The 24,652-nt window shown below is 40.1% G+C and overlaps 1 protein-coding gene across 1 annotated transcript in view; it reads right to left on the bottom strand.

The window, feature by feature from the left end:
- The window catches only part of SCFD2 (sec1 family domain containing 2), a 189,370-nt gene that overhangs the window by 159,129 nt on the left and 5,589 nt on the right, over positions 1–24,652 (bottom strand). Inside the window, exon 2 of the mRNA XM_032186590.1 lies at positions 24,312–24,480. Within this exon, the coding sequence (XP_032042481.1) occupies positions 24,312–24,480 (169 nt within the window). The remainder of the gene's footprint in view (positions 1–24,311; positions 24,481–24,652) is intronic.

The following is a 24,652-nucleotide window of genomic DNA, read 5'->3' as shown; positions in this document are numbered from 1 at the left end:
CAAGAAGAGAGCACTAACATTTTGGGGCCTCTGCCAATACTGGTTTTATCAACAGAGATTCACTTGAAGGGTTTGACACCCTGTCCCTTCTGTTTACCATTCTGGGCAGTTATCTGGTAATGAAATTAGAAGTGTATTACATAAACACATTATGTTACATTCAGAGATATGGCTTAAGTCTTCGAAAATCCATGGTAGACATACGTGGACTATTTCATATACGCAAACATTGATAGACATCTGATAACTGCAAATTTTTCCCTTCCATAAATGGAAATTCAATATAAAAAAGAAATTCAACATAAAAATATATATAAAAAATAAAAAATAAAAAAAAATATATAAAAGAAATTCAACATAAATGTTGAATTTCTTTTAGTAAGCTATTAACTGTGCTAAATTTAACTAAAATTTAGCTGCAAATGATTTGGACTTGAGAAAAAAACAAACACACCCACCACCAAAAAAGGGTTACAAAAGACAACGGAGAAATTTAGACATCTAAAATCATAGAATCATAAAGGTTGGAAAAGACCTCCAAGATCACCTAGTCCAACTGCCCCCTACCACCAATATTACCCATTAATCATGTCCCTAAGCCTTCCTACTTCTGGTATTTGTGTCCCAGTTTTCAAAGGTGTCATAAAGGACAAAAAGGACCAAAGGACGAAAAAGGACCAAATCCATAATTTATCCAAATCCCAAAATAAGACATCAGCTGACAACAGTACCAGGAAGCGTCTGCTGATGAGAAGCGACTCAGAAAGACGAGGATGTTCTCTGCTGATCAAAGAGAGAAGAAGGTGGTTCAAAGCAGCTCCAATTTGCAGCTTCCTGGGGCACTCTTTCATTCAAAGATAGGAGAGATGGAAAAATAAAAATACAGATGAAGCCTAGAACAACTGTGACTGACTAGCTGGCTTCCCAAACTTATGATACCTGAAAGAAAGACTGTTCAATAAAATCTGCTGTTCATTAGTAGGGAGATGCAAGGGTAAAAAAGCCCAAGACTTCAGCAGAAACAAGGGTGCAGTATGATAAGCAGCTCTTTTGGTGACGGTGTGCTATGTTAAGTGACACCCAGTGTGCAGGAACTTCCCTTTCCCAGGGCACCCCGTTCAGCTGTGTAACACCTTCCCTGTGGGGCTACACAGTGAGTTAGACAGGAAAGAACTGCTACTTTTGAACACAGCTCAGATCCCTGAACTTGCCTGACCTAGACATTTACAGGTTGACAATCAAATGCCTACTCTTGCATCTGTTCAGATAACTTTGATTTATTCTCTTGAACTGGTCTGGTCCTGCCCTGCAAGGACAATACTGCCAAGGTTATCTGTGATTGTCTGCAGGCTCATTTGCAAAGCCACTCATCTCAAACACATCTTGGGAGGATAGGGGGAGGCTGGTGGCACTGGCATGTGCTATCACCAAGCTGCAATCAGCACTCTGGTGAAATCAAAGGACTGGTTGATGGAGAATAAACTCTCATAGCAGAGGCAAACCTAAAGGCAAGGACAGAAAGCAGGCGACACTTAGGACTCTGGAGCATCCAATGCACACCACCACAATCTTAGATTTGGCTGAAATGATATTCCTCTTGCTTCACATCACTGGTGCAGAAAGATACTTACTTTCTTACTGCTTCAAGCTTCACAGCTTGTCTGTTATCTGTAAATTATTAGAATATGGTTCTCCAGGTTACTAACACCAGAGCAGAAGGTCAAGAATAATTAAGACCATACTAGAAAAATATGGCCGTTCAATGACTGAGCATTCCCCACTTTCAGCCTTGTTTTCAGATCTACAAATAAGCCATTCTTTAGCCATTTAGTATTTATAACATTAGCATCATGATGCATTTCTTCAATCAACATTTATGTTTAACCAAATGAAGACTAAAAGTCAAACACCCTTGTACAAGCAGCAGACCAGAATCACTAAAATCATTAGCCACATCTGTAGTCTCTGGCAAACTACTGCAAATTATTTTAATACAACCTAATTTTCAGTCAAGGAGGATACAATAAATTGACATCTACATTATGTATTATTTGATTTGGACTGATTTGCCTAACAGGACAAATTCAAGTCATCCTCTTCCATCCTTTTAAACACCAGCATAAAAAAAATAATCTTTTGGTTAGATGCAAGTTTTGCAATGTCCATGGATGTACTGAAAAACACGTCAAGATTCTCTTCTGCAACCTTTTGAAATGGCAAACCGAGAAGGCAGTATCTATATTCAATTTCCTTATCAGATCCTCTGTAGCTGAAATCAAGAAAGACAAAGATACAAAGATGACTTTGTACAGACTTTTTGTTGGTTGGTTAGTTGTAGGTTGTTTTTTGGTTGTTTGTTTGTTCTTAAAATGGTTGGGGTCAGGTGAAAGCACAAATGGTTGGGGTCAGGTGAAAGCACAGCCTACAGAAGAAAGAACAAGTACCAAGGTGTGGAGGATGCCGTATGAGCAAGATGTTAAGTTAGAAAGAATTAGTGAATGTGGTTATTTCTGCACCTGGCAAAGGCAACAGGATTTCAAAGAGCAACTTGCTGACACACGCTTTGAGTATATGAGGAAAAACAACCCTGAGTGGGCTTCAAAAATTAGCCAGCTGCAAATGCAAACATTTCAGCTTAACAAACTGGTCTTGTTTGTACTTCTGCAGTTTTTTTAAAAAATCACACGGAAAATTGTCTCACCATGAGACGGATTCTGCGGTTACTGTATCAGCAAAACTTTCCCTCTATGTCTATACAGCTTTACAGCTTTTTCACAAGGTGAAGTGAGGAGGGAAAAAAGTCTGTAAAGATTAAATTAGAGCTTCATTAAAACCACAAAGCTGCCCCAAACCAAGCGAGCATGCTGCTACATATCCTTTGCAGTAACTCATACTTGATTTAAGGAGATGCAGCACCCACACTTAATGCAAACACCACCGTGGTTGCTGGAGGACAGCCACCACAACGGAGAACCCAGTTGCTGGCAATATGTCATTTGAATTTGGATAAACTGAAGAGAAGCACAAGACCGCGATAAGACGCAACAATTTGGCCAGGAGCCTGGAGTGAGGGGCCGTGCACTGGGGGACATCATCTCTCCTCCAGCTCCCCTGCTGTTTCAGAAAGAGCGCAAGCTGTGCCAAGGCCACGTTGGACATGCAACACATTCCTGGGCACACAAGCCAACAGCACAAGGGAAGGAGACACGGCCATTTCTTTGGCTGTGTCCTGCTCCACGTACAAAGGCCCCCCCTTCAAAAACACCGTCCCCGAGCAGCTGTTGCACTGTGGGAGGATGCCGCGGGGCTGCGGGATGCTGACCTGACACAGCTGGCTGCGGGGGAAGCAGCAGCTCCTCATTCTGTTTTGGAAGGGATAAAGTAACTCTAAAATAACTTACCTACAATTTTCTGTATAGAAACAACTGTCAGTATTTTCAGGACTGTAGTTCTGCAAACCTAGAGTAGATGCACTCCATTTTATAAGCAACACGTATTCAATGGAACATGCAGCAATGCCTTCTGCTACGAATAACACAAAAAACACACAATGTTTTTGTTTGTTTGTTTGCTTTATGGAGGTAAATTGCACATCCTGGGTTTATTGTACCAAAAGGGATCCATACTTCTTATTTCTAAGAAAGATGACACGTTTTTGAAGTTTCAAAGTGGCTCTTAGCAGCAGACGGTAATTCTGCCACCAAACACTTTGCACGGTTGGCAAATGTGCTCAGCAGCTCGCAGACAGTGGGAACTTCAGCTCTTTTCCAATCCGCCATAACCTTGGACAGTACGATAAAAGGAAAGCTAATGTAATCTTGGTAGTGTGCCTGCAGAAAACGGCAAAGGGATCACTGGATATTACCACTCTCACCACAGATTAGCAATTACATTGCGACATGGCAAAACACACAAAACTGCTGTTAATGTCAATCTCTTCGCAGCCATTTGGCTTAAAACATTATTCTCAAATCCTCATTTAAATGCTTGTTAAACTGCCCTCTGTACGCTGTTTTTTATGATTAGAACTTGCAAATGGTACTAAAAAAAAGTTGGCTAGCCAACATTAAAGAGCCTAAATGTATTCTTGAATAATTTCAAGGTTATTTCCCAGTTTCACTGCAAGCCCTCAAGCCACTTGGTGGGTGTAATCTGCTCTAGACTCAACTGTGAATGTGTTCTTTGGCACGAACTCAAAACGGAGAAGTTATTGTTTGATTTATATGCCAAGAGCCTCTTAGATAAAGGGCTAATGGCAGGCTGATAGCTTCAGCCTTTGCATGTGGTGTTTATACAGACCCGTCGTTCCTCTCCCTCCTTGCTGCATATACTCAAGGAAAACTGTGTCACATCAAGATCAAGTTAACTAATTAACTCATATGAGCATAATTTGATTGATTAAAACAATTGATTCACTAAAGGTCATGGGGAGTGCTAATAAAACACCAACTTTTCTGCCTCAACAATGAATGAGGTTTTTTTTTTGAAGCTACCTTTTTTTCTACACTGCAAACAACAATTTTAAAGTAATAATCACATTACAAAACAAAACAAAAATGGTAAGAATCTATCAGAGAGATCCAACAGCATTTGTTTTGATCAAAACAAAAAATCTGGAGGCCCAGGGATAAAAGTGACAAATATTTTAAAATAGGATCACACAAAACAATTACTGTAGGTATTTTAAGGCAACAGTGTCAGCTCACTAAAGGAGGTCAGTTTGCTTAATTGAAGAGGTGACAGCGAGCCTTTTAAGAGGAACTTTCAGATAAAAGTCTTTTGTGTATACTTGTAGAAGTAAAGACCTGAGTGAGTGAGCAACTTCATGCAGCTCACTCCGGCAGATGGGATGGATAGACAGGAAAAGTCTAAAAGCACAGCAGGCTTTTAAGCAGCCCTGGCAGACTTACTTCAGATTGATATCAAGATGTATGGCAAAAAGTGGAAAGGTTGCAGGTGTACCTGCAGGCCTGGGGTTCCTCACTCCTGTGCTACAGGGTGACGGCGAAAGGAGAAGATTCAGCAGAACATCTGGGAAGGACCTCTTAGCTGAGGCTCATCAGACCTCATTAGAACATGCAAGGAGGAGAAACACACAAGAGCATTCATGCTTCAAAACTAGTTTGAGCATTGCAGTGCACCACATACCGTGCTTAGATGTTCTGAGCACAAATTCACTTTCATGTAATGTCCTTTGCCCAAAAGAACTGCAAACATTTACATAGCAGTACTGTTTGAATACCATTTAAGAAAACTGGCTCTAGCAGTTCCTGAACCTCCATATGGCACTTTTCTAGCATTAGCATCCATGAGACAGACAACCAACATTATCTGTATTAGCTCATTCTTTTCTGATTAAACTGAGCGGACCTACACAGTGATTCTGTGTTGCCCAAAGCAAGCCAGTACGTGGTTCATCCAAACTGATTTTGGCCATGGATTTCAAAGAACTGACAGCAAATCTTGGATATACTCTCTAGGCAAAACTACATTTTTGGCTTTCATAGTGAGAAAAGACTTCTGTTTAAAATAGCGTTTTCAAAAGGCAGAACACTGTAATTACAGATTGAAAATTTTATAGATTAAAAAACTCTGTGCACTAGTATACTCCACTCCAGTGGAGAACAGCCTATTTGAAGGCAGTATCAATCAGAAAAATTAGACCAAAACTCTAACCTGAATTTCATCACATGCTGATGACATACAGTGGGAATTAATAAAATAAAAAACTGGAAAAGCTTCTCAAAGCAGCTCATTAGTGGGACACTTAAAGCAAGTTTGTTGAAAAAACATTTTGCATATTAAAATAGGCAGCTGAAGTTAAAACTTCACACTCTCTCCATCTATGAAAATATTTTTAAATAATTAAACATGCCCACATTATTTACACTGTGTGAGAGAAGTGTCATAAATTTCATTTGCAGGAATAACTGAGTCAGGATAAGCAGCCTTGCTGCTGCATCTGTTTGACACAGAACTTTTGAAGATTTTAGCATTTCTTCTTTCAGCTCTTCCACAGTACAGCAGTTGTGGCAAAGAGAAGGAGGAATGGCCCCTATGTATAAATATTTATGATGCGAATGGAATAAATGATTTAGATTTGAAAACAAAAACAAAAACACAGGAAACATGTACAGAGACTGGCTTTTCTGCTAACAACATCTACAGATAACCCAGGACTACAATATTCTGCAATTCTTTCAAATTCAAATAGCAGCTGGCTTTGGAGGTTTCTAACCAATTATTCTGCTAACTGATGGAAGAAGCTATGAGAAAGTAATGCCAATTAAAGTGTGTTACACAAAGTTCAGGTGATATTTCAGTGCTTCACAAGCTTTTTAAGCACAAAATAAATTGTCCTACAATCAGATGGACTACGTAAGATAGTTTTCTATATTGTCATTTCTGCACACTATTGAACCTCCTCAAAAAGAGAACTAGAAGCCATGCCTACACGATATACTTTGGTACATAAAATGTCCAAACTAGGGGTACTTCCCTAGTGTATAAATGCTTCTGTACTGTTAGAGCGTTCCTACAAGGAACATAATCCTTTATAACTATTCTCTATTAAATGTTAGCAAACTTGATCAACAAATTATACAATTAGATTATTTGTCTGCATGACACAAGCAACATAAGTCTTACGAAAAACATTCTAAAGATACAGTAAAAAATAATTTAAAATAGACTAGATTTTTAACAGCCATTTGCCATCAATTTATTTTAAAGTGCTTATTTTAAACCAGCAAATCGATAAAACAGAAGTTGCCAGGCATTTTAAAGGCGGCTTTGAGGTAATACTCAAGTTGTTGCAAATCAGCTTGCAAGCCAGCAAAGCTAAAGCACATGAACAAAAACGATGATTGGCCACAAACCCTTAAAATATATTTTTCTCTGGACTACCTGAAATACTTATTTATACTTTATACAAGTATAAAGCTTTTTTTTTTTTTATACATTTCTTAAATGTAAATATAAATATAAAAAATATATTTCTTTTAAGAGTTTACTGATCAGTTCACTGCATCTTGTTCTATATTCAAGTATATACCCCAAGCAAGCATGCTCAGCCATGGGGAAGCAGCTAACCTGCTTCATCTCATACCCTGGCCAGCAGGCAGCCAGCACCCAGCAAACCTTGCCGTGGGAGGCAGCTTTCCAGGCACACAGCTGAGCAGCGTCCAGGAGCACATCCCAAGTTTTCTTTCATTGCTGGTTTCTCACCAGGCTGGCTCAACGCAACACGCAGAACATGCAAGGTTACTATCAGAAAGTTGTGGCTCAGAACAAACAGTATGTCATCTAGTGCATGCAGGGGTAAGTTGGTTAAAACTGCAGTAAAAAAACTAAAAGGAACAGTTACTATCTCCAAAGGACTGAATTTAGCTTAATAAAGGCATGCCTACAGATATCAAGACTTCAGGGCAATACTGCAAATGCAATCAAGGTAACTAAATTTTGCAATTACTTTCAGACGCAGGATGATAAAGCAGGCTGCTAACTACCTTTAGGAGAAGAGAAGAAAAGATTCACCAAACATGAGCAATAACTAAGACAAATGGGAATAGAATTTGCATTTGTTAGTGTTATGCCCTCATGACATGCAGTGATTCATCTTACAATGAAGCGCATGAAGCAAAGGACATAATTTTCCAGGCATAGTAGCAAAGTTTGTTTATTTATTTTTTGTTTGTTTGTTTTTTTTAAAAAAAACAAAGAATATATAAAATTACAAACTCATTTCAAAACAAGAATTGTGAAAGAATCATCTCAAAACAGCTTTTAAAACAACACTGTAATTTTAAGTTGCAAAACCACTGTTTTCTATAAACCATTGTGTTCCAATAAAACCTTGACCACTATACACCAAACCAGAAAGAAATACGCTCTCTGTTATCAGTGGAGCATGGGAGAACTTGAAAACAAACAATTCAGAAGGTTCTTAAAAACACAACAAGCTCCACAGTCCCAAACTGCCCCAGAAGCTGCTCTGCTTCCCTAGAGCTCTTTGTGAGGGGCTGAATCCCCCCCTCCAATTCCCCCACTTTACAAATAATGGACAGTAAATCAATCTCTTAAAATTTGACGTATTTTTGGTCCCACAAGTGAGCTGTATTACAGTACAATTTAAGAATTATTAAAAGATTGTTAAGGCTTTAGTTCGCATCAGGAATTACTTATAAAGAGGAAAAAATTCCCCTGAAGTGAAAAGTAATACAGTATCCCATGTTTTGCCTTTTTAAAGGAAAAGGGTGGAGAGAAGGGGAGACAGAGAGAGAAACCTCACATTTCTGGCTCCTTCACATATCTATTTTACAGATGGATATACTTATAAAATAGATATACACAAGTCTGACGGCTGTGGTCAACCACCATCTGAAGCAGGTTTGTAACTTGCCAAACCCACCAACAAAGCCAGTGTCTTAAGTTTTATCAAACATTTCCTCAACCCAAGCATCAAGTAAACTTGTAAGGACAAGCATCTTAACCACAGTCCTACTTCACGTTGATCTGCATACACATACAAGAAGGTTTTTGGCTTCAGAAAGCCAAGAAGTTTAACATACTGCAGCATCCATGACACAGAACAACGTTACTTGCTAATAACCACGCAGATGAGACAATGCAGCTGCCCGTGGAATGATGTTACACAAAGTAAAGCAATGCTGCTTGTTGCCTCTCCCAGTATCAAAGAGTAATAGAATAAACCAATGACACCAGCGTGCATTAAACCAAAACAGAAAAATAATTCAAGACAGCAGAAGAGTAAGCAGCGGGACGTGTTTTACCATAACAAAAGTCAGCATGTATGTGTGCGTACACGCACACACATACAATATCTGAAAAGAAAACTAAGTGACATCTAATCCTCCTATTCAATTCCCACTTAAACAGACTGGTAATGTAGAATGTCCATACTGCTTAATATCAAAACTGTTCTGTGATGAAAAAAGCGTAACAGATACTTGAAAAATTTCCTAGAAAACACTCAAGTGTTTTTTTTTTGTTTGTTTGTTTTTTTCAAGAGAATCTACTATATTTGAATTGATATTCACATTCAATAATCCTTTAGACAGACAGCATTTCTACAGTGGTTCATCTAATTACAGACAGGCAATACAGCACTTTCCTGCGTTAAAACTAAAATGACACAATCCAGCAAATAGTTTGGGAAGCTAGGGGTTCTCATCACCTTTATGTTCTGTTTATTTTAGCTATTCCCAAGATCATTAATATCCACTTGAACCTGTAAACTTCAAGGTCAACTAAAGGTGAAACATAAGGAAGCAATATAATATGGAGCATTCAACTGGACTATACGCCGCGAAACACTAAGGTAGTTCCCTTAAATTGCAATTTCTTTTCTTCTTTCTTAGCCCCATATAGTTATTGAGCCAGAATTCTTAATTAGAGGATTTACAGAACGGTTAGTAATTCCTTTTATAACTTGTAAATTTACTAACAGCGGCTTTATAGAAAATTATATATAATCAACGAGTAGAAAAATAATACCTTAAATATTCTATAGATGGAATAAAAACATATCCTTGGATTTTAATGTCGTATAACTACCCTGCTGCAAACAACATACATCTAAGTCCACATTGATTGTTGTTGTTAACCTACAGCAGTGATGAGTTATGTTACATATATAAATTTGTAACATGCAGCACTGAGAGCAAAGAAAAGCCTTACAAATACAACAGGCATTAAGATCTCGAAGGGTCTGCTTGTGGACCAAACATCAGGCAATATCTCTACAACTCCTGGACTAACTTACCTCTCAAATAGTAAGCCTTCCACACGCTTCCCGTGCCAACATTAACAAAGCTACAAAACCAAATCATTTCCATTTGCGACATAACAGGGCAAAATATATTGTTCCCGAGAGGTACTGTGCCATCCAAGTGCAGCACATCACTTATGTAGAATGAACTCAGCAGAGGTTAATGTTGCAGGGAGAATCTAGTTAGATCAGGACCCTTCATCTTCTCCAAACCAGTCCTTGAGAATAAAAACTGGTGCTTAAATCCATAATATTTTGTTGTTTGCAAATTACAGAACTATTAGGAGCCTGACTTGGGTGAATAAACCCTTCACTGACCAGGACACCAAAGCTTCCTTTCCCGTTGGAAAACTTTCATTTAATATCACACTGCAGTGTACACATACTGGGAGCCATGCATGCGAAAAAATTTAGCGTTGCCATTTCAGATGGTTGCTGATACTGCTGCAAGATTATTTCTTCATTAGCTCTCAAATGTGTTGTGGGGCAGGGAGTTCCTCCAAACAAGTAAAGCTGCTCCTGCTGAACTGGAAGAAGCAACAGTACTCTTGTGAAATGGCTGGGAAGGGACCAGGCTCTCCCTAAATACATTTGGGAAACCAGTTTCATTCACATTCTACAAATCTACTGCTTAGCGATGCCTTGCAAGAAGAGGTGGGCTGTTTAACACTGGTATATGACTACTGTGTGAACTGTAGTATGTTTTTGTCATCATGCTAATGCTCAAACATGCTACCGTGAGGCAAGTCCCTAGGAAATTTAAGTACATTCAAGAAGGTAAGGGGTGTAGGAAGGAACTCATAGTGCTGCTGCTGCTCACCAGGCTGAAGTGAGCGAGAGGGAAGCATTAGTCACGCGAGCAGTGCTGAAACAAAAGCTATGCCTGGCGACTGCACCAACGAGACACAGACCATCATCTGTCTGAAGCCCTTTTATGACAGTTACTTACCAACTTCGAGAACTTCTGAAGTCTATAATCTTGCATGATTATTATCCTGAAGCCAAATGCTTCTGGTTGTCTTAAAGCATATGAATTTCAATGCTTCTCTTTCCAAACCTGCATTATCTCAAAAACTTTACTGAAAGTCAAGTGCACAATAAAACCAGGATTCTATTAATCTTTCCTAAGGCGTCTTCTTTTTGATCTACTGTGAGCGTGCTTACTGAACACAAGGTTTGATCATTTTTAACTCTGCTGCCACCCTAAGCAGAGGGAGCTGGCAGATTACTCAAAGAGAGGAAGAATGAGCAAGCAAGATGCATCTCCAGAGCGTAGAACTGGTTTCGACAGAGTCCAACTGATGTTTAGGTTTTACTAATCCCTGAGATACTAAATCCCACTAAGCTCTCTCTTGCACACAGATGTGACTTTGAACACGTTCTGTGCAAAGAGAAAAGCAGACAGACTATCTATCTACCAGGAAAAGAGTCCTAACTCTAAGATGTGGTCAGTACCCTTCAAACCATTTTAACTCTATCCTGCTAACCCCCATCTGCTCCCTGTGTTGTTTAACAACACGTAATAAGTACTGTTAACAGTTTTAATCCATTAATCAGTGGGTAGGGTTCTCTCCCTTCCACAACAGCTTCCAACCAGCATCCTATGCAGAAGAGTATTTATGCCAGGCACAAAGCATTCAACCACCCTGTAAGTTTTTTCGTTATTCAAGGAGTAGTGTTAAAGCATCTCTTATGAGGCATTCAGTGGATAGCTACTTCTGGCCAAGTGCTCTGGACTAAGCTCCTCAGCTTTGATTCAGCATGGGACCAAGTCTACAAATGATGCCTCCTTTCCTTCCTAGCCAGTGGCATATTCTTGGAAGATTCCTCAAAGGGGCTCACGCAGAAGGTTAAGCTGCACAGACTGTGATAGCTGGTGAAGTCATCACCAGGAAGAATACCGAAATGGGTTATTCTGCCTGTCCACCACCATTCATAAGCAGAAGCTGCACCTGATCTTTAGACCCCAGAGCATCACCTACAGACAGGCTGGTCCAAACAAGCAAGCACACCACAGCAACGGGAGTGCTGCCAGAAACAAGGCAACTGACCGCCAAGATGAACACTGAAGCCAGTTTGCTTCCTTCAAGCAAACAAAAGAATCACCACTAACAATCACAGAAAAGTGAAATTCTTTCTGTTGGAAGAAGAATTGCTTACTGTGACCTGACCCACTCTGTTTTCCAATTAGTCAGATGTGGATATACAGTACCTCACAAGATAAAGAGAAGCTGGAGTTGCTCTGACATACCTATCCCGAGAAGGAAGCTGCTGTTTCATGCAATGCTTTCAGAAAGAGCCAAAGAATCAGTCAGAGATGCCAAAGGCAGAGGGCTGTGATAGCACCCGGAGGGTTTCCCTCACTGAGCCTTGCAAATCAAGCCTTGAAAGCTGCTGAAGCAGAGTAGCAAGGGAGCGGATTTCCAGCTCCACCAGGCAGAACCACAAGCAGCAGGGCTTTTTCCAGTGAGGAAAGAGCTTAAACTGCTCATCGGCTGCAGCAGCAACAGAAAAGGTTGGGCTGGCCAATGAAGGAACAAGATACAAAGGAAGAGACAGAAGATAAAACAATCATGTAGTGATTTTCAAAGGCCCACCTCCACTCTCTCTCCATTACCTAGCTGTGGTTAAAATAACCCTAAGGAACCTTAAGGGGGAATCCTTTGCTAGCTAAGGAAGGATGGTTGTGGGGACACCTGCACAACATCGTTCTGTTGCAGAGCTGCTGAAACACTAAAATAAGCTCGATGTTTGAAGGCTTCCCAGATATGCCACACCCATCTCGGTCACTATATAAAAATGCAGACCTTAACAATTCCAGTATTACCCCAAAATTCATTCTTGTTCCTCTAACAGTGGCCAGGCTCTGCAGAGGGATGAAGGAAAAACGTGCATGCAGTTTCTTAAAACCTCCTAATGTTCACAACCATCAGTCCTGTCTGAGTTTCAGCTGGCTTCCTTTTATTCCAGTGAACTGGTTCTGTAAAATGTTTCATTCCTACAAGCTGCAGGACAGCTTATGCGGAATGCCAGACCGAGTTACTGTATGAATCAAGTTAATTGAAAGCTTCTGAGTAGGATTTTGTACAATACAAGGTATATCAAAACTCTTGCCAAGCAACTCTTTAAAATGTGTATATTAAAGAGTTACTTGTCAGGGATTTTAATTTAGTTTTTGGACAAAGAAAATGAATTATGCTAAAAATAAAGTCTGATCCTTACAACATATGCATTACTTGGGAATACTACATGTAACATAATAGGTTACTTTAGAGCATTCTGTTCTGTGTTTTAAAGCTATTGCATAAGGTTATTTTAATAAAAATGATTCCAATGAAAGAACAGTTAGTAATGAGGTGCTGACAATTGAATCTACATCCAGGGATTGCATGAGAGTGCCAAGTCTACTTTTACAGATGCACTGGTTAGTTATCCAATGGATGTCCTTGAGGCATGTAAAGCCAATACATTTTGTGTTACTTTTTGCAGCAGAGATAGATGATACAAGTGAAAACATTTACCAAGAACATACCTGAAGTGTGTTTTTCTTATTAGAGCAATGTACGAAAATAAACCCAGATACCATGGAATGCCAAGAATTCCCTTTCCTTGATGTTTTTAATTTGCAAAGCTGCTTTTTGGTAGTCTCCTTTGACCTCCTTCCCTCCTTCATTTGCTGGCCAAAAAACCTGGAGTTACGTAAGCAACCTCTTGACTAAGAACTCATTAGGCTGTAAGCTTCAGTGCCATTTCGAGGGTTTAATGTACAGGAATGTCTTCATAACAGCAGGCAAGACAATCCTTCTTCTGTAAGTGACTCGGTTACCACAAAAACCATTTCTTATGAAATCATGACACAGAGTTGTTAAAACATTCAAAGATACTCTCTTTATGAGTTGAGAACAAGTATTCCAATAGAGGCTTAGAGACCCAAAATAAACAGTAAAAAAATAATCGGAAACAGACCTTATATTTTAAAGACGTGTTACTTAAACATGCAGGGCCAGATTCTATGCTAGCTACGTTGGTGAAGTAAATTTAGATTCAAAGAGAGGAATAAGGAAGACAACTAGGGCCAGGCCCTCATTTAGAGAGGAATATTCCTCTCTCTTTACTTCAAAGTAGCATATTTGTCATAGTTTCTATGCAAACCTACAGCCCTAGCTAGCTTCTTCAGATCTCACGCAAACCTAATATGGCCAATTCCAGTCTTCAAAAACTAAACTGACGGCTAGTCAGAAGAAATAAAGCTCCAGCCTTTGGCTTTCATTTTTCTAACCACTTCCATACTCTGGCTGGTCTGTCACTGGGAATGAGATAAGGACTTCTGTCTACCCTGCGCATACTCACCCAGCGTTCTGGCTATCTTCTCACCCCCTCTCCCCGATACACATCTGCCTACCATGGAATGAGTAAAGAGACCAGAATTTTGTCCTAATCCAAAAGCTCTGGATTTTCAAGTGGCTTTTTGTAGTCATTCAATACCCATGCTGCATCCTCTTCCTAAAAAGGGCTTGGATAAGTATGTTGGGTGCTGTCTAATTCCACACCGCCCCACATTCTTCCCTCTCAATCAAAACCAAACATATAACTAATGCTATTTTCCAACCCGTGCAAGGAGCATTTGAAGCTATGGCTTTTTTTTTTTTTTTTTTGTCAAGGTTACTTTCCTTTTTCTACAGGGTCACTGTAGCTCAAAGCACCACGTAAAACATACATATTCAGTGTGTGTTCTGTGGCTGTTCCCAGTTACTGAAAATGGCTCAAAATGGATTTATTTCTCTGGTTGCTTCTTTAAATAAGTACAGCCATGGAGAGATTTGGGTAAGATCATAAAGCTTTCATCTCCCACAGTGAACAGAAATCCTTCCTAGTTCATGATCTTTTTAGAAAACATATTCACCACCTATGGAAATTAGGTGTCAGTCAGTGTAGCACAATCTTACAAGGTCTGCAGAATGACTACTTCTGGCCCACTGTTAATCAGGGGACAAAAACTGGTTAGGTTTGGTCAATTTTCACTACTGCTTTTGAGACTCTGAGTGGCTAAAAAGCAGCAAAATCTCACCTCAGATGCTACTTTTCAGGAAAACAAGGTGCACAGAGAGAGGTGTGTACTGGAGCTCCACATTATGAATTTAAATCCAAAGATGTAAGACCACTGGAATGCTCATTCACCCCAACAGCAGCAAGATCTGGGACACCTGTGCAACAGCAGGTACCTACAATCATTCTTTCTTCTTCACAGCTGACAAAGTGATAAATGAAACAGAAAACCACTAGCCAAAGGATAGTAGCAAGCCTTAATATACAAGAAATCCTCTCCTAACGTTGAAAAGGTTGAGAGCACATCTTTGCAATGAGGCAAGAAGGCAGCTCTTTTCCAGAAATTAGATGAATCCTAACTTCTTATCCAAATTTTGCACGCATAAAAAGCAATTTCCCAGAAAAATGATTTTGTATGTTTTTCAAAGAACACCTGGAAAGGTCTTCTTTGGAAATAACGACTTTTTTTTTTTTTTTTTTTTTTAAAGATGGGATTAAGGCAGGCACCTGCAAAAGGGATGCAAAAGCATGGGGATTGGCTGGAAAACACAGGCAGAAACTGATTTGACTGCAACACTGCCCAAAGTGCTAAGCACTTCAGATCGCCTAAGTTCCTCATAAAGTACACGTTCCTTTGGGACAGAATGATCTCAGAGAAGTAACAAATGAACAGGAAAAAGTGTAATGAAAAGCAGGACAAAGAAATAATCTAATGGTCTGCCAGAATTCAGGAACACAAAAACATGGGGAGGCTACAAAAGGAAAGCACCTCAAGTAACTGCACTGAGCAGTACAGGGGGCTAGATTTTTGGATCAATTATGAGAAAATCAATAATTATATAAGCATTTACTTGTATAAAATCAAGTAAGTACTTCTCTGTGCACAGACTACTTTCTAGACTAAAAGCATCTTTAAGCTCTGCCAGGTAAATAGTTCGCTTCACATAAATTTTAGCCTGCATAAGCTTTGGTTCCTGTTTCATGTTAAGTTTGGAATCCTGAAAGAATCTCAACCATACCCTCAAAACTTGCAACCAAACCTGCTGCCAGCATTGGGTCCTCATCAGCATGAGAAGTTTTCATTTGTTCCTCTCATCAGCCTATTTCATCGCATTCTTCCCCTTTGTGAAATACAGCGGGTTTACTTCACAGCATGACAATGATCAACTAAAATACCTCTCCAGGTCATTCAGTCATCCTCTGTTCTGGCACTGGGGCTGAACAGCAAATGCAAAAAAAGGCCAATACATATCACTGCATTTTAAAACCTCGCTGGTGAGGTCATTCAGGAGGCAAACGTGAAGGCAGCTGGCCGAGAAGAGTGAGAGCTAGTCTTAGAAAAATCTCACAATGTCAGCCAAAGACACAGTTACTGTTTTGTACTATAAAACAAGAAAGATTGGAGCCCGCTTTGGAGATTCATAAAGTCGACTTAAACAGACACAGTCTTCCTGCTGCTATTGAGCTGTGAATATGTCTGCAGGAAAACGCATTGCGGCCACACCAAGAGAAAGCAGTTTGCAGACCTACACAGGGGAATAAGAAATTCGCAAAAATTTGCAAACAAAACTCACGGGCATTAAGGTAATAAGGAAGGGATGCCAGTTTTAAAAGAACTGCTGCAGGCTGCCAAAAAACACTACCCCTAAGCAACATAAAAATCCACCCCTTCTGTTCTGACTGCAGGCATCGGGGGGTTACTCTTTTTATCTAATTAATCAGAAAGAACTTTGTCCTCCTTTACATCTTGCAAGGAATGTAAACTGCAGAACAGAGAGCAATGCTAATGAGGAAACAGTCAGAAAAGAAGCCAGTGTAATGGTTGTACTCACAGAATTTCCTTACGGACATTTCTTACCTTGTTGTGCTAACCAGCTGAAGATGCGAGTACTCAGAGAGCTGACAATGATCATGATGGTTGGACAACATTTGGATAACTCAAACTTATTGTGTTTTTCAGTGGGTAAAGGAAAAATCAAAGACGGGATTTACACTACTCAAATATATACATATTATATTGAGATTACTTATGAGGAATCCTTCTCTAGAAGAACATGTCTTTGAAAAATTAAGCATGAAATTCTCTATTTTGCTGTTTTCAATGAGCAGATTGTACAGGTAAATGCATCTCAAGCCCCTTGATCCTTGCACTCTCTCTGAGTATGGCTATGCAAGTGTTACAGGGTCCTGGGAGAACAAAAAAAAAAAAAAAGAGAATTCTGAGAATTCTGGTTGAAAATGTACATTACTAAGCCTAGGTTGCTCAGACACACAATGCAGTTAAAGGTCCTTAGAGCAAAAGGAATGAAAACTTGAGCAGTCCACGTTGCCAGCCCCCCACTGAATCTTTTTTGTGTGCTCAGAGGCACAGATAAGGAAGACCTGCACAGCTGATGCTGAGAGCTTGTCAGCCCAAATCATTCTTTATCTGAAGGAAAAATAAGCTTCAAGCTTCCTCTTATCTAGAAGATAACTTTTAAGGCTCCAGAGGCTTGTCATAACAGGCAATTAAAAAACGTGGCACCTATTAGGCAGGATCTTGCCTGGATATAAAGAATCTTATAATTCTTCTGCTGGTTACTGGGACAAACCAGCTACTGCAGCAACTGAGGCTCAGCAGAACAGCAGTGTGGTCTTCAGGCAATGCTGCACGTTACACAGCCCAGGCAAAGCAGAGATCTTGACCTCTTCCTAGAATTTTCCATCCTTTGCAACCCCCTCTCTTACCCTTCCTTTTTTTTTTTTCCATTTCAAGGAGGTTCTGTGTTGAAAGGATCTGGGCAAATATACACATTTATTGTAAGATACAATAAATCTTATCAGCTTGTTCATCTTATCCTGTGGCAACAGTCAATTATGTTCATTTGATTCAGACTGGTTTGAAACTGAGCAGAAAGCACCTCCTGGAATGCCTGTCTTGACTGACAAAGCCCAGAAGCTGAAGCAGCCAGGGCTTTTATTCCCAACAAGATGCCTTGAGAAATTTCAAACAATAGGGAAGCTTTGAATAGTCCTTGGTTCAGGGGTGTGCTGAGCCCTTATGAGTAAAATAAAATGGTCAGCAGGAAGATTGCCAGTATAGGAATGTGGTGGGGGGGGTGGGTGCTATATTTTGGGCATTCCTGTTTCCCAATCCACCATTTGGAGAAGCATCTCACGGACGGATTACTGAAAAGGCAAATGGCATTAACAGAAAAAACTTATAAAGCCAGTTCGCCTCTCTGGAAATGGGCCTCAGGGGCGCTGCAGGAATTGTGGAAGCACAGGGCTGGGCTGTCATTTCTCCTGTCACTGGTCAAGGAAAAAGATTATTTTTATTTTTCTCCTTAACTGCTTGAGGCAGTATCTGCTCCTCATAAATCCTGCAGTTAAGACCTTCTTTTCCCCCTAACAGCGCTGCTCACCGTGGTCAGAAACTTAGGTCCCAGGGTGGATTGCTGGTTGTTGTTTTAGTTGGCTGGTTCGGGGGCCTTTTTTTTTTTGAGAAGCTGAACCTCAAATCCATCCTCCAGAGCAGAGCTCCGTGGGCACAGACAGCAGCAAAGGGTGCCCATGGGGCGAGCAGCAGCGCCGAGCCCCCGGCAGGGGGAAGTGTCCGGCAGCAGACGGGCTGGGGGAGAGCCCCAGGAGCAGGGACGGGTGGGGGTCCCACAGGAGATCCAGCAGCACCCCGCTGCCAAACCCCTACCAACCTACCGGGGCAGATGGAGCAGCAGCTTACAGCATCCAGCTCTCCCCCTGCCTGCTTTAAAGAGCTTTGCCATCCGCTGTTTTGGCTTCTCCTTCCTCCTCTGCAGGGGTCTCAGTGAATGTGAAGCAATTCTCGTGTCGTCTGGATTTTCTTATTGCAGCATTAACTTTTCCTCTTTAATATTAACATTCCTGAAAGGAAATCTATGCTAATTTATGCCATAAACTCTAAGCTCATTCAAGAACACTATCCAAACTACCTTCTTATTATAAGCTTTTATAAACTTATGCATGCAAACCTTTTTTTTCCGAATTAATATCTACAGCTGACATGAAAGAAAGAAAGACTTTAAGATTCAAAACACTACAAAGATCTAAGAACCATCCCCCCAAAAGCTTAGTGTATAATTAATTCAGTGTTGAGAAAAACATTGCTCTCTTTGTTAGACATCCTTTAGATGCTTGGTCCCAAGTAAAAACAACAAAAATAAAAGAACAGAACCACCCATATAAAAAAATACTAAAAGGAGACTTTATCTCCTTTCCAATTTTAATTCTTACTGCTCTTTTCTTTGCCACACAAGAAAAAAAAAAATCATCTTTCATGCTAAATTCACACCATACACGATTATTCAGTGAGTATTGTGTATATTACAGGTCTTTAGAACTGCTTTTCCACCAGCTCAGGAAAAAGGAGAGCAAGGGTGGACGTAACTGGGAGCAGACCTCTCCCCTCAGTACACTGCAGGCATGAGTGGGAAGGGCACAGCAGCAAAGAAAGGGCAAATAGAGGTCTTGCCTTTGCTCCTCCTGACACCTGAACTCCCCTTGCAGTCATTTGCACCAATCTTTGTACCCTCCCAAAGACCACAACCCCATCTGCCACCTCAGATGGCCTGCCACGTGGCTTTTCAAATTTGTATGGGGAGAAATTCTGCTTTTACCAGTTCAAAACTAAACTTCTTGGACAAGGTCTAGGAGGGAAAACAAGTAGAAAGAAAAGAAGTGATTTGACCAAGATCATACGGCAAGTAGACAACAAATCTGGGACGAGTCTCCTGACCTCCTGCTGCTCCTCTGTGCTCAGTCTCCCGAGTCCCATGGTACCAGGAGGGCATGGCAGCATCACATCAGGAACAAGAGTAAAGACAAAGCTTGAGTGGGGCTTTCCTCTCTGTGCTGTAACTTGTAACTTTTAATAAATTCACTTTGTAAACTAAAGTTGGTCCAAAATCGGAGCGATACACCTCAAAACTGAGGAAGATCAGGAGTAGATGCTTTCAACTACCATTCACGTGAGACTTTGAAATTTTATTACTGGGTCTCAATCAATGTTCTAGTTTTTAACCAACTTCCTTCCCCCTCAGCACACCTCTCCTTGAACCTCTCGTTCAGAGACCTAAAGAAAGATTTAGCAAGTGCTATGTTTCAAACATCTGGCCTACGCAATGATATTTTCTGAATCACACCCATCAACAAGATCATCTCATTCTGAACTTGTTATTTCCCTCCCAGTAAAAATGCAAATGATTAAGCAGCTCCACCTGCTTTGTCAGAAGCGCCTAGGCACCTCAACTGCACTGCCCATTGCATTGCTTTAGGCATAGCAGCCCCAATGTGAAATGTGTTATGTTAGTTTCGTATTTCCATGGAAAAAAAACGCTTGTTTTAAGAGCCCAGTGCTTCTTTCTTTGCAATAATTGCATATCGCATAAAGTACTTATACTTTTTAATTTTAAACAGTGGTCTTTTTATGGGATTTTAATACCACACTAAATTCTGAGAAGCTTACGAACTCCTGGAGAAAAGGAAACTAAAGTGGAAAAGCAGGCAAGAAATCTCTACTCAGCAGGTCCTTGAAACATGCATAAACAAATTCAGTACTTGGTTTATTCAGCAAAATATGAGAGCACATCAAAAGTGTTCCTGGGTAATAAAAAAAAGTATATTAAAAAGGAGCAGGCGTACTTAGTTGCCCACAATTCAGTACCATGTAACTTCACTTCTTGTTCTCACATCCCACAGACCTGTGGCCAGGATGCAGGAATGTGAACCCTTACTTGCTGCTTCAGGGAACCACGGAGTGTCCAAGCATCTTGGTTCCTGGCATGAGAGATGGGAAAACAGGACAGTGCAGGCCTCCACTGCAATAAAAGCAGTGCTGGCAACAGGATGCTTCCATGTGATAACGTATCAATCCTAAAAATGTACTAAGGTGTTACAAAATAGACAACGTGGTATTCAAATACAGAGTGCTTGATGTGCATCCAGGCAGATGATTTTTAGAAGCCGCTGCATGTGTGACTTTAAAGTCAGAAGTTCAGCTAAAGTTGTTAGAACGAAAAAATTCCTCTAAAAACACTATAGGGGTTCTCAAAAGACCAGCAAGACAGCTGCAATCTGTATAATTTTTTTACCCCATCTCTGCCATTAAGCCTTCACTGCAATTTCTACTTCCACTGTGCATCTGTTGAGGAGAGGAAAGCTACCACTTTTTAATCAAAAACCAACAGTTCCGAACAAGAGTGGAAGTCTTCAGTCTCTGTCTACAAATGGTTTCATTCTTTACATATATATACACACGGTGCTTAGGGACATAGTTTAGTGGGTAATATTGGTGGTAGGGGGGTGGCTGGACCAGATGATCGTGGAGGTTTTTTCCAACCTTAATGATTCTATGATCTGTGTATAAAAATGAATAAAATATTTTAACAACTCTCAAACTGTACAACTTTCAACAAACATTCACAACGGAGTGACAGTCTATCAGTGACTACAGTAGGGCAAACAATTAATTACTCCACAGGATTTTTAAGGCTACTAAGACTAATAAAATTAAGTAATCTAGGTCTAGAAGGAAAGAAATTCTTTTCCTCACAAAAAGAACACCTTCAAAGTACTATAACTTCAGCAGCATATGGCATTTACATTTTCATCTAAATCTTTAAAGAAGCCCATTATTTCCTTAGATTTGAGAAAAGAACCCTGCTTTATTTCACCACACCAGCCATAAATTATTCATTAATTCTGTTTGCTAACTCTGTAACTGAGCCCAGATGTTTCTGCTGGAGAGGCATTCCACAAGGAAAGTTAAATATAGCAAGCTGTGCGGAGGGAGCAGACCTCCTTCTCTCCCCCCACAACATGCTCAAATATTAAGTTGAAAGAAAATAATGAAAACATTTGAAAAATATTCTGAATATGCGAGTCTGTGAAATGCCACAATACAGGGCCAGTACCATCACAAAGTTTCACGTAAAAGAGCCCCCCTGCATTCCACCTGGGTGCAGCTCATGTTGCTGGCGCTGGGAAAGGTGCCCTCACTTTCACTCACCAGAGTAAATAGAAAATTTACAAGCAGGGGAACGCTCCTCGCCATGCGTCATTTACAGATATAAATCAAGACTGGAGTTTCCAATTACAAGGAATGCTTCCCAGCCTGCTACCAACAGCAATAACTGGGTTGATGAAGAACTGAGAGCATCCTATGGAATTTCTTATGGAATTTACATAGGAACCTGGTGGTGGGAGTTTTATATCCATTTCAGTACTTCAGAAGAAGTTCACCTATTTCACGCCAGCAAAGATGATTAATGCTGAAGTTTATAAACCAACACTAGGATGCAGTTCTTGGTAACGAGAATGGAAGCTACAACCTTCAGCCACCCGTTCAGATGCTGTTTGTAGTACTCCACAGCAACTGGCTTAGGCTGATTTGTAAATGCCTGTTTTAAATTGGAAACTACTCCTACTCACTACATGGTCAGAAAAAGTGAAAGAGACAGCTTTGAACAGTACAAAGCCATGTTCCGTTTTGGAGACTATCCTCAGGCACGCAACACTTCAGTTTCAAACCATAATCACAGGAGAGATTTTAAAAGGCCACTCAGTCCCTTTGCCCTGCTCCAAGACAAGATCAATCCTATTCAAATCAATATTTGGCTAACATGTTCTTAAATGTTTCCAGCATAACAGATTTAATACCATGATTTATCTGGGAGAAGCTGTTAAGAGACTGCTGTGGCAATGACACCACTGCCTTGGAACCAAGATATCAGTTGCTACCAGTCAACTTTGCCTCACTTGTAGCACTACAGGTGGGCAACTTGTAGTCAACTCCTTTGTTCTTTAACCACCTGTGTCCACAGCAGATTTTGCAATAGATGTTAAGCCTAACTGTACTTCCAACAGAGGCATAATTTGCTAGCTAGCAAATAGGTAAATAAACCTCAGCACATATATTATTAGCCACCTTAGAACAAAATAAAACTGCAGGCTGATACAATAATGTGACTTCTAAGAAGACTAAAGTCATAATTTAACCAGGGGAAGGTGTACTAGCACTAGTTCAATGAAGATAATGTTAGGAATAACGGAATGGTGGTGCAGGTCAACAGTCTTAGGGCAACAAATATCTATTTTGTTTTTTCCTTAGTCCACACTGCCAGAAATAATCTTTATTACTGGTAGCTAATCAAAGTTAGCACAAACAACAGCTATCACAGCATGTCTACCACAGACAACAACCTCTATTTCTGCTGTGTGGACAGATCTTAGGGACATCTCACTTCAGCTTCAGAGATCAGCTGGAAAGCAGCCAAGGAAAAGAAAACCAGAACAAATTTTATTAACGTTAGTCACCTCGGCAGAAACTTATAATTGAGTCCACCACCTATATGAGGAGATGTTTCCTCTCCTGCTCCCGAGGAAGACAGTTATGCAACATGAAACTTAGAAACCGGACCCGGTTACAGTCCAGGGAGATAGAAGATGACAAAGGATCCAGAAGTGGCAAGAAAATAAATACCATATGTCAGAAAGTGAAAAGTCCTCTCTGATTTATTTTTTTTGTGGCGTGGGGGGCTTAGTAGAATGCAGGTGCGAAGGACCAAAAGAAGTCAAAACAACAGACACTACTTTAGATTACCCGTTGTGAAAAACAAAACCAAAGGAACTACTCTTCTATTACATGGAGAGAACATTATAGCAAAATAATTTTTAATCTCCTTTGCACTGCACGAATTTCTAGCGCACTGCTGAGCAACAAAACCAGCACCTGCTGCGTTTCCCAGTTTATGCATAGTAACAGAAGCTGCAGGACAGTTTCAATTCGGACAACTAAAGTTAGAGTGAAACATCAAACCTGATACACGTTACAAGCAAAGTCTTCGCTACAAACTACATACAGCAAAAACTGATTCTTCAAAGTTACTGCTTTTAGGTTGTCCTTGTTTAAGTAAAAAACAGGCCCTCACACAGCTATCTGTATGCCTTAGTTTGTGCCTAATTCTTTCTCCATGGGTACTTTGAAAACAGGGATAAAAGTTTAAGTTAACAGCTATTCTGACAAGAGTTCAGCAAGCAACTCACTTTATAATTATAAAGATGCTTATGGAAGAAGGCAGCCATGCTAAAGATCTACCTGCTTGTATGACCTGTTACTTAGGCAGAAAAATAAATGTCACAAGGAAGAATTTTTGGGGTTTAGTCTATTCGAGTAATCACAGCAATTTAAACTGAAATCTAAAAAAGTCCTGAGAACATCCCACATTTGAAAATCTTACATGGCCCATTCACTTAATGCACACATACACACTGATTATATTCCAGCAGAATTAGGACCAGATGGGTTTCTGCTGTAAACTAGTGTTTGTTTTGTTTAAAAGAAAAGACTTGTTCTGTTCCCTTTATTTTCCCCATTAAAAAAATACAACAAATATACTCAACATCTTAAAAAAAAAAAAATAGAAAAAAAAAGAGAGAGAAAGAAAAAAAGAATATTTACTTTGGTTGTGCTAAGCAGCCAGGTGCTATAATGCTGCAAGCTTCATCCGGAGTCTGCAGCGCAGTAAGCTCCACCATGTTGACCATCACATCTGTCTTGTGGCCAGGAAGCTTGGGAAGCACAGAAAGGATCTTCTCTGCGAGATTGTCTCCGTGATGACCAACTGCTCCTGGGAAGGGAAAAAGCCCCCAACAACGTCAGGTACATAACTAGAAGGGAAAAACAAAGACACAAGGAACTGAGAGCAAAATAATAACCACATGTTTTGGGGAGAAGGGCCATGGTAGTCATAATATCAAGGCCATATTTAGCTTTTCAAAGTTATTTTCCTAATAAAATTG

Source organism: Aythya fuligula, chromosome 4 (genome assembly GCF_009819795.1).
Source record: "Aythya fuligula isolate bAytFul2 chromosome 4, bAytFul2.pri, whole genome shotgun sequence".
Taxonomy (NCBI): domain Eukaryota; kingdom Metazoa; phylum Chordata; class Aves; order Anseriformes; family Anatidae; genus Aythya; species Aythya fuligula.
Note: the sequence above shows the minus strand (reverse complement) of the source record. Positions and strands in the feature narration are given on the sequence as shown.